Raw genomic sequence first — 11,353 nt, 5'->3', positions numbered from 1 at the left:
CTTTTAAAAATTTAGAAGTTAGTCCTCTTACTTCAATTTATTAGAATTTGATTCTTATACTTAATGAAATTGAGAAGTTAGTCTAGTTGTTGCTAAATAGGGGTGAAGCTAGAAAATTTTTTAAGAGGGTCCAAAATGAAATCTTAATTTTTAATAGTCAATATCTTTATAATATTTAAAGGATCAAATCAAACTTTTATAATTTTAGGGACCAAAGTATAATTTTACTTTTTAATATAAAATTTTAAAAATTTTAAATAGCCTAAATAATAATTTTAAATTTTAGGGAGGCTGGGCCCTACTAGCCCCCTAGATTTGCCTCTGTTGCTAAACACAAGAACTTAAAATCACCAATTTTTGCTAGTTTGTTGCATATAAATGATTAAATTGTCAATTTTTTTTCTATTTTATTGCATATAAATTGTCGAACTACTTGTTTTTACGTCGAAAATTTGTTCAAGGTTTATAATGCTATCCAATTGGACCAACTTTTTACTTTTCATAAATACAAAGACCAAATTCTAACAAATCTAAGTAGAAAGATTAACTTCTCGGGTTTTTGTAAAGTAGAGTGATATAATTATTAAAATATTTAAAAAGTAAACAATGACATCAAAAGACCGGTCGTTTTGTTTTAAAAATAGATGTCTTTGACATCCAACTATAGCACTGAATAACTTTTTTTTGAATGGTAGTTCCAAAAAAACGTACTTCTACATCAAAAAAGCGTATTCGAAAAAATGTTTGGAAAAAGAAAGGATATTGGGCGACCTTGAAAGCTTTTTCATTAGCCAAATCTCTTTTATCTTTAGTAAGTTTACGTTTTTGTCACTCAACTTCAAAAAAGTTAGAAAATAATCATTAAACTACTCGAAAGTTTTCATTTAAATTATTGAACTATTTGAAATTCCATTCGAAATTTTTTATTTAAGTCCTTGAGTTATTAACTTTTTCTTTTAAAAAGTTCATCTAGCGAGCTTTTTGCAATGATTCAACCACGGGCGTAGTCAAGGGGGTTGGAAGGGGCTCCGATCCCACCTAAAATAGAAAATTTTTCATTTAGGCCCTTTAATTTTTTTAAAATTTTAAATTAGTAAAAATAAAATTACACTTTGCCCCCTAAAAATGATAAAAAATTAATTTAATCCTTTAAAATTTATAAAGATATAGGCTATTCAAATGGTGAAATTTTATTTTTATTTTCGTAAAAATTAAAATTTAATTTTAGTCCTCGCTAAAAAATTTACTTCCTTCGCCCCTAGATTATGATGAAGCAGTACTCCTCAACAAGTAGAAAATCATATCTTAGATCCAAGTTGATTTGATAGTTAGTGTCGAAGATCAAAGATGAAAGTTGTTTGAATTTTAGTTCGTAGATTTGCAATGTTCAAAGTTGTTTCACGAACAAAAAATTAAATTGTAGAAGAGAAGGAGAATGAAAAATTTTGATTGGTGCAAGCGGTGCGAATAGACAAACTCATGCAAAAGTGATTTTAACTACCTACTGACTTAAAATGAAAACTTTTAAATAGTTTAATGACCATTTTGTAACTTTTTAAAGTTGAGTGACCAAAACCTAAACTTACTAATAGTTTAGTGAGATTGGGTGTAATTTAACCAAATTATTAAAAGGACTAGAAAATTAATTATTAATTATTAATTATTAATCAACAGTCATTTTCTGGCCCCCAAATAGGAATCCTTTTTAATTTATTACCAGAAAAATTAAAAACTACAATAAAATGCCAAAGAAAATCACAGCCTGAGATTTTTTCTCTCTGAGCTTTTAACGACAATAAATTTATTTATTAAAATTAATTAATGTCATTATAAACCCTAAAAAAACCCCACAAAATCTTCAATAAATTTCACTACAGCTCTGACATTCAGTGCTTTTTTTTCCCCTACAAAGTCAAAAAAATATTTTTATTTTTGTTCCTCGTTATAGTAAAAATATATCTGCAAAGGCATTTCTCGAAGTCATTTCTCAAGTCCCCAAGAGCTTGAATTTCCAGCTTCAATCAGGAAATTTCCGTACCGTTTGAAATTGTATCTGTTTGGTACAGTAGAGTTTTCCAAAGCATTTATTTAAAATTATTATGTGTTTTTTTTTTTTTGAATTCTTAAGTTTGGATCTCTAATTCGTCGAAGTAAAAAGTATTCGATATTTTAGTTTTTTCGTGCTTTCGAGAGTCGGCAATTTTGTTTGTTTATTTCTTTAAATTATTATTATTTTTTTAGAATTGCTTAATTTAAAATTCTGGTTCACTTTCTTTGTTGTTTACTTGTTTATTATAACTAAATGCAATTTTTTTTTTGGTTCCTTTTTAGAATCTTCGTTTTATTTACTGAAATTGACTGTAGCTGGTTATGATTATTGCGAATTTTATGTCATTATTTTTAGATCTGTTTGATTAGATTCAAAAGCTGGAATTCTTTTTCTGCTTTATTATTATTTTTATTTTTTGAGTGTAAAATGCGTGACGCGTAACTTGCCTTTGAAAATTGAATAGTACCAGTAATGAAACACTGTAGCTCGAAAATTTCTAATTATTAGAACATGTTTTGTAATTTTGTTGGGAGTTAAATGAATTTGACCTAACGGTCGATTTTGAGCAATGCGGTTGCGTTGGAGTTAATGATGAATAAACGTCCTTAATTTTGGGAAACTAATTGGAGAATTTGAGAATAGCTAAGCATGGTGTATTTCTTTGTTTTTGGTTCTAACCCTAGTAAGTGACATATGGGGTGCATTCTTGTTTCATTATGAACAGGGTTTTGTTTTTATCTGTCTAAATTTATAGCTTTTAATCAGGAGCAGTTCCCTTCATGGTGCTATTGGCTCACAACATTGTGATTGTAAATTTCTTCACAGGTTGGATATGGTTACTCAGATGCAGACATTCTTTGATGGGGAGTGTCTGAGCTGAGCAAAGAGATGCTGGATATCGGCTTTCAGTTGGAATGAAGAACTTGCAGGTTTTTCTCTTTTAATAAGTAATTTTACATGTAAGTGATTGCTCGCTTCCGTTTTAGCTAAGTAGTCATTGCAGGGAGTTGTAGGTGGTCGTAAGAACTGTTTACAGATTTTCTTATTGCTGCATTATTCTGCTTGTCAGTTCTTTGACACTAACTTGAAGATAAATTTTATTCAAATTATAGAGCACAGAAGATATAAAACCTTCTACTGAAGATTCACATGAACCAAAAACGGAACAGCAGAACAATCAAACTGCAAATGGCTCCTTAGCAGACACTGGCTCTTTATCTGCTTCAAGCAACAATGGCGGAAAAGTTTCATGCCAAGATATTGAACTGGTAAGAAACCAGTCCCTTATTTTGTTTTATTTATCTCGTTTTTTTTTTCTTTCCTTCCTGATGCTTCATGCTAGGTGGAGTTTCATTTATCTTTTCCTATTAGTTATATACAATTTAATGATTTATGTGAACTGATTGCTGCAGGTCCAGAATTTAATTGAACGATGTTTACAACTCTACATGAATAGAGATGAGGTTGTCAAAACCCTCTTGAATCGAGCAAGGATAGACCCTGGATTCACAACTTTAGGTGCTCTTCCTGAAATATCTTTGCTACTCTGCACATATATATTTTAAATTTGGAAATTTCAATAAAATGCATTAAATGTGCATTCATAAACCGCAATAGCAAAATGAAAACCAATCTACTGCAATCATATCCTTGAATAAAATATATTTCTTGTTCAAAAGTGATTGATTTGGGTACTAACTCTGTTATTCTCTTTACTATTCATGTTTATTCAGTATGGCAGAAGCTGGAAGAGGAAAATGCTGAATTTTTCAGGGCCTATTACATAAGGCTGAAGTTGAAGAAGCAAATCCTTTTATTTAACCATTTGCTTGAGCATCAATATCATATGATGAAATATCCAGTGCCTCCAAAGGTTCCCCTGGCCCCAATACAAAATGGAATTCATCCCATGCCTGGTAGGATCCGACCAAATAAATGCTAAACACAAGCTTGTATTATTTTAGTTATCTTATAAAGTGATAATGATTTTTGGCATTGAATAGCTACAAGTTTTAAGAAGCTTTATGAGCAGAAACATTGCTATAGTATTGTTTTTTGAACACGATAAATATTTCTGACTGCCGCTTGATATAATAATTTCCAAGTTAGATATCAAATCCTCCTTTCAAATTCACAGCGTAAGGAAAAGGAAACTTGGGTTCCGAAGATTTCTAAAGAATGGTTTTGTATTTTAAAATAAACTTGATACAGTGTCTATTAGCTGTTTGTTTGATTATTTCTAATTCAGGAAGTTTGCAGTTATATTCTCTATTAGAGGATCTAGTGAGAACGATGGGGCATTGAAACAAAATCACAACTTTTTTGGATCAGTATTTGTGAAATATACTTAAGAGGCAGAGGATTTATTGTAGGAGTTCTGAGTATTTTGTTTGCATGTTTATGTCACTATTGTGGTTATTTAACTGCACTTCTTTGCAGTGCAGTCAACAACTTACCGATGGGATACCCTATGCTACAACCTCCAATTCCGGCTGCAGGGCAACCTCATCTTGATTCTATGGGCATATCAAGCTGTCATGTGGTCAATGGAGTCCCTGCACCCAGCAATTTTCAACCTATGCGTATGAATTCTGAAAAAGAGTAAGAAGTTAACAATCTTTTTTTTTATATATATATCATTAGTTGCCTATTAAAGCTTGCAAAATATTTGCTAACATGCATGCATGAAGACGCTTTTCCTCTTTATTTTCATGTTCTCATGCTATAAGTTATGCTTTTTGTCTCAAGATAGCTTGCCTAATTAACAATTTGAGTACTTGCCATCTAGTTATGTTCCGCTGATTTCTTTCTGCTTTCTTTTGGTTGAAATATTCAGGAGCTGCTTGGTGAGATTTGCGAAACATGCATGATTGCATTAATGTTTATATCACATTGTTCATTAGCAACTTTGTTCAATTAAGCTGTAATTATAATGATTTTGCTTAGCTACATGAATAATTTTTACCACCACGTTCTTAAAGAATGTTTAGATATTAATTTCTTGTCAAGCTATCTCCAGCTTTATCCCTCTCGTGCCTTGCTGTTTGGCTATAAATTTCTTTCCTGCCTAAGTACAAGAAGTTTATGGAAGCTTCTATTCTAATTCTAGCATGTTGATGGACAGCAATGCCACTGATGTAACACCTGCAGCTCCTCCAACCACTACCGTGTCATCTATGTCAGAGATGCCCGTGAGCCCTACATCAGTGGCATCAAGTGGGAATTTTCCCTTCACTGCATCAGACATGTCAGGGATAGGAGTTGACACTTCAGCACTTGATTCAGCCTTCACAACAGATGTGGCAAGTTCAGTAGGATTGCAGCTGGGACCTGAAAATGGAGCCGGGAATTCTAGAGATTCCCTTAGATCATTGGATCAGATTCAGTGGAATTTCAGTCTTACAGATCTGACAGCAGACTTGTCAAACTTGGGAGGTGTGTTATCTCTCTCACACTCACACTTACATTTGAATATTCATGCTTTTGTATTTGTTTTTCAATTTTCTGCTCTTAATACATTGTGCATTGCTTTCATTGTTGGTCTTGGAGACCGTCTAGGAACCCAACATTTTTTTTTTGTTTTTCTTTATGGAGCTTGTTGTCATAAAGTGCGGCTCACCGAATTTTTACAGATTTAGGAGCCCTTGGGAACTATCCTGGTTCTCCTTTCCTTGCCTCTGATTCAGAAATTTTGCTTGATTCTTCAGAGCAAGAGGATATTGGTAAGGTTACAGAATGCTATTTACTTTGATGCCCACTCGATACTTTGTGATATCATTTTAACGAATGATATTTCAAGCCTATGTTGCTTTTGACTCTTCATTTACCTTAAAATACTCGTATTCGTCACATATTTAGATATAAGTACGAAGATATTACCCTCTGGATACATGGAAAATGAAAAAAAATGAACATATCCATGTCAGACACAGTCTCGTACACTTGAATTTATTGCAATGTGTAATTAGGATCTCCGCATGGTCTTGTGAGTTATAATAGTGAATAGGCAAGTGGCATCAATGTGCCGTTTTGAAATACGCAGTTCGTTGACATTTATGCCATTCGATATACACTCTGCATACCCGTGTTCTTTTACCATACACTAATAAGTCTAACTTGTTGCAGTGGAGGAATTTTTTGTTGATTCCGTACCTGACCAACCAAACTCTCCATCTGAGGAAGAGAAACCATAGACCAAGGTGAGTCTTTACCTTCTGATCTTAAAATTGTTACCGGTAGGATAGATTTAGATCAATAAGAACAACATTTGACATCTATTCGGTAGGCATTTCGAGTCTTTAGCAAATTTGAAGCTTTAAGCTGTATAATTTTATATCTCGATCGATCGAATAGCAGTCAGCAAACCTCAAACCAGCCATGTTCCCCGGTTGTAATTTTTCACGCATTGTTGAAACGAGACTTTATTTAATTATTATTGTCCGATATTTGAGGTTGCCGTGGTTCGGTCCCTGGTCCTACACTCTTGCCAGCAGACTGCATGACTATTTGGCAATATGAGATTTTTTTATTTGGTTCCTACATCAAGGAAATCATAATTGCAATACTTCCCTGAGGTATATCGAAATAGTCTGTTAGTGATCTGTTGGTAGCCTGTTAGATTCTTAGTTCCGATCACCTGAAATTACTCCTTTAGTTTATCGAAAACGAATTTAAGATTATTAAGAATTAATATGAGGATATATTACACGCGTAAATGTTCTCGAATTTATTGTTTCAAACAGAGCACATCTCATTTGATATAATACTCAATCAGGGGCAAAGCTAGAAAACCGGACCGAAATTAAATTGTAATTTTAATAGCCTATATCTTTATTTTTTAAATGATTAAATTAATTTTTTTATCAATTTTAAAAGTTCAAATATAATTTTATTTTTATTAATTTAAAATTTTTAAAAGGTTTAAATGTATGAATTTCTATTTTAAGAGGGCTGGGCCCCGCAACCCCCTTAGGTACTCCATTGTACTCAATTGGTAATACACTTTGATTGATTTGTTTTATTTTCTAAATAAAATTTTGAATTTTATTATTTTGTTTATTTCTTTTATACTTTTAATATACTAAATTAATTTTAAAATTTAATTTGCACTGACAAATTATACATTTTATATTTAAATAAAATTGTAATAAATGTTTTTCGTATTTTAATAAAATTGATAAATATGAAAATAATTAATATTGGATAATTGTCCTCAGAGTATATGTGGGATAATTATCCTTAAAACATACAAGTAAATTCTATATTATTAAAAAGTTTAAAATATATAATATATGTTAAATTTATTTATTGAAAAGAGTTAAAAAACGTACACGACAGCTAATAAGTTTAAATTAAGTTATAAAAATTAGATTAAATTTAATTGCAATTATTATTTAAATAATCATAACTTAAGTGCCGTACGTGGAAGTTGAAAATAGCTTCATACTTTATTTAGTGCAATACAAGGGGTTGATTACAGATAATTTTATGAAAAGTTCTGCCCATCTTTTTATTCGTTTGGCATGCTCTTCATTTTCACATTTCCCCCACTTCACTCTTCACACCCTACAACCAAAATAATATAAAATTAATATTTGCGGCTTAACAAGTAAAATATCTTTAAAATAATAGTAAAAATAATAAAAAAATAAAATTTATATAATATCTAAATAATAATAGCAAAATAGTGGCAATATAATAATGAAATGCTGTTAAAATAGCAGCAAAGCAACTTATTTAAAAATCTTATCGAGACTTGGTCCATTTAAAAGATAGATTTTGTTTTTACTCAAACTCATTTTTCGAGTTTATATTTTTACTTAAACTTTTTTATTTTTCTGACGGGTTTTCAAGCTTAAACGGATAATTTGACCGATGATCAAGTCTAATTATATTGAGATAAATGAGATGTTATTCAAAATAATAATTGAATAACTTGAATTTCTTTGAAAAGCTCGATGATGCTAATTTATTTAGTAAAAATAAATTTGAAAATTATACTCTATGTTAAACTATTATTTTTTATTTGAACTCGAGTTTAGTTTAATACTTTTCGATGCTAATTAAAAAATATATATTAAAGATAGGAAAAAAGCTTGGTTAAGCTTATTAACTACTTAAAACAAGTGTTAATATGAGTTGACATTAAACAGAGTAAATTTAAGGTGAGTTTGAATGAACAGTGCATTTATTTGCGGTTAGTATAAAAAGAGCAGTAGCTGTGAAATTAGATATTGTAGCATGAGACAAAAAGTAAATTAAACACAACTAAACACACCGCACTGGCTATCTAAACCTACTCTGATTATATTAATAAAGGGTGCCCCTGAGACATGTAAGGTCTTTAATTTTCCCTGATTTTGTAAAATTAACTTTTAAAATCTTAAAATTTATAGTTAATAAAATAATAAAATTTATATTTTAACATTCTAAAATTTATAATTTAATTTTGATCTCATTATAAAATTTTCGATTTTGCTTTTGCAGTGTCTCATTGTCACGTAATCAATGAGATGCATATAATTCATATAAAATGAAACATAGAAAGAGAAAAATAGGAAGAGAGTGGGGGTTTACTTGGTGCAATCAGTAGTGGCAGAAATTGGAGGAATTAAAGTATTGATACCACATTTCTGGGCAATAAGAGGGAATCTTTTAGGGTCATATGGTCCTATTTTTGGCAATACGCCTTTAAGGCACTCGCATATTCCTTTCCTATCTAGTTTGGTGTTAGCTTGCTTAGCAAGTCCTTTAGCACCCGAACAACATCCCGGTGCCGGATCGGGTTGGCCTTTTATGAAGCTCAAGCAAGGGGTAATCGACACAATAACCTCCTGGCACGGAGGTGCGGCATCTGCAATTTCTGAACTAAATGTAAGTAACACAAGGATGGTTAGGATGTTGATTAAGCTAGACATGGTGGTCAATTAAGTTCTTTTTGGGCTTGATCTTATTGTGGTTTCTTTTGAAGCTTATGCATATATATATACAGTTAAAGAGTATTTGGTATTTGCTGGTAAAAGTATCATAGAGGCTTTTGTATTAGGAGTAGGATTGCATTTTGTCCCCTCTATTTAAATGGGCAAATTGATTGCTATACATTAGATCAAAGAGTAAATTGGTCATTCTGTTAGAACTTTCATCCAATTCTACTGTTAAAAACTGGTCCCTGTACATCAGCATGAGGTAACATAACACGCCATAAGTGTCTGGTTATTCGGTCAGCTACACCAAATTTTAACAGTAGAAATAGATGAAATATTCAACGGAAAATATCAGTTTACTCTTTGATCTAACATACAAAGTTTAATTTACAAATTTTTTGAGTTAAGAGGGGTAAGATGCAATGTGACTTTTAGTGTAGGGGCCTTCATGATACTTTTATGTTGCTTTAGTTAATACAATACAATGATAAAATTGGGAATATTATTATTAAGATGAAAATACTTGCGAAATCCCTTTGTTAGGGACTAAATCAAATTAGTCTCTCTACTATTAAATGAATTAATTTGATCACATCACTATTAAAAAGAATTAAAAAAGGTCATGTTGGAACAAAGTTAACTTTTACCATATGAAAATAATTTTTCCATTTACATTTCAACTCAAAACAAAACATCGTATCGGAAGAATCATAAAAAGCTTTCAAAATATAATTTTGTTTAACAATAAATAATATTTTTAAACCGTAAATATTAACTTTTTAAAAGTTTTATCTCATTTGATTCTTTTTTTATTGGTACAAAAATTAAATTAATCCAACAATAAAAGAATTAATTTGATCCGACTTGACCTGATACATGTACCTCAAACATACAGGGAAGATTAAGAATTTTGAGGAAGTTGCAATGCAAGTCTCGTGATTGCATGCTTCTTAGCATATTAGAGTAATAAAATGACAAAATTCATGATTGAAGTTACGTGAATATAGTGGCCAAGCACTCAATTGCCTTCCCACATTTTAGGGGCAAATTCGAAAAATAATTATAAAACAGGTTAAAATTAAATTATAAATTTTTGAAAGATTAAAATATAATTTTATTATTGTATTAATTTTAAATTTAAATTTTAAAGGGATTAAATGATAATTTTACTATTTTTAGGACCAAACCTACCACATGTGGCATCATAAAATTAAAATATTGGTTCTTATAATTTTCTTATTTTGATATAGCCAATATTTATTTATTTTTTTGTTTTAGTGTTGTTATACTTATGTTTTACGAGCCTACTAATAAATTATTCTTAACTGTACTCTCTTCTACTATGTATCAACAGGTGTGTTTCTTTGGGTTTACAATAACAAGATACTTCATTAGTTCAATCAGTTCAACAAATTGAATAGACTTTTTATATTAAAAAGAATGTAAATAATTTTATTCAATAATTTGTCTCATAAAACTATTGACTAAAATCTAAACTACCTTTACATCAACTAATATTTGTAACTCAATATTGAACCTACATAGTTACAATCACTCTCCCCACACTAATCTTCACTTACAACCAATTAAACTCTCCAACCCCTCTAAAAAAAAGTCATAAAACAAACTAATAAAATAAAAAAAAAACAAAAATAAAAAACACTAGCAAAATCAATAGTTGACGCCCACCAACTAAGTATTTATAACTCTTCTCCTTCGTTGATTAGTAGTCAAGAGATAAAATTTTATCGTAAATTTAAACATGGAGTTTTTTGAATAATATAATCCTATATAAATAACCAGTAAACTACAAAAATAGTTATTTTTGTTTGCCTCAGATTACATTTTTGTCACTAATGTTTGAAATGTTACGTTTTAATCACTTAGGTTATCATTTGTTACAAAGTGGTCACTCTACCGTTAAGCTCCATTACCTCCCTAACGACAATCCTACATGGCAATCTAGATGGGTTTTAAATTCCAACTTAGATATCCAGTTGTTGGAATAAAAATAGGTTTTTAATTAAAAAAATTCCAGTTGTTAGGATGAAAATAAAATTTTTAATTAAATAAGTTTAATTTAGACTGCCAGGTAGGACATCTCAATTGGCATTTAAAACCCATTTGAATTGCCACGTAAGACTTCCGTTAGGGAGGTAACAAAGTTTAACGGTAGAGTGACCACTTCGTAACAAAATGATAACATAAGTGACTAAAACGTAACATTTCAAACATAAGTGACTAAAATATAATATAAGACAAATAAAAGTGACTATTTTTATAATTTACCCTATAAATAACTTTATCATTAGGTATCCTACAACTTATTTCAAATAGATAAGGATTGACTTTAACAACACAAAAATACTTTGATTCCATC

General features: G+C 30.4%; 1 protein-coding gene across 5 annotated transcripts; it reads left to right on the top strand.

Moving 5' to 3' along the window:
- Positions 1-1,728: 1,728 nt before the first annotated feature.
- Positions 1,729-6,495, top strand: LOC108467623 (uncharacterized). 5 transcript variants are annotated; one of them, XM_017768333.2, is made up of 9 exons: positions 1,737-2,060; positions 2,876-2,979; positions 3,163-3,318; positions 3,463-3,568; positions 3,784-3,966; positions 4,495-4,651; positions 5,175-5,485; positions 5,683-5,772; positions 6,176-6,495. In XM_017768333.2, exons 2-9 carry the CDS (start codon positions 2,965-2,967, stop codon positions 6,241-6,243), a joined length of 1,086 nt encoding a protein of 361 aa, XP_017623822.1. In that variant the 5' UTR covers positions 1,737-2,060; positions 2,876-2,964; the 3' UTR covers positions 6,244-6,495. The 5 variants fall into 5 exon arrangements, with proteins under 5 accessions (XP_052887420.1, XP_017623822.1, XP_052887418.1 ...); XM_053031458.1 differs by lacking the exon at positions 1,737-2,060 and adding an exon at positions 2,118-2,157; XM_053031459.1 differs by lacking the exon at positions 1,737-2,060 and adding an exon at positions 2,565-2,732.
- Positions 6,496-11,353: the final 4,858 nt, after the last annotated feature.

This window comes from Gossypium arboreum, chromosome 8 (assembly GCF_025698485.1).
Source record: "Gossypium arboreum isolate Shixiya-1 chromosome 8, ASM2569848v2, whole genome shotgun sequence".
In the NCBI taxonomy this organism is placed as follows: Eukaryota; Viridiplantae; Streptophyta; class Magnoliopsida; order Malvales; family Malvaceae; genus Gossypium; species Gossypium arboreum.
The sequence above is the reverse complement of the archived record's forward strand: the minus strand, read 5'-3'. Positions and strand labels throughout refer to the sequence as shown.

Bases quoted from the DNA above. Each gene is read 5' to 3' on its own strand.
- LOC108467623 (XM_017768333.2), top strand. The intron at 3,967-4,494 runs GTAGGATCCGAC...TTTGCAGTGCAG, and splicing joins TGGAATTCATCCCATGCCTG to TCAACAACTTACCGATGGGA. The intron at 5,773-6,175 runs GTAAGGTTACAG...AACTTGTTGCAG, and splicing joins TTCAGAGCAAGAGGATATTG to TGGAGGAATTTTTTGTTGAT.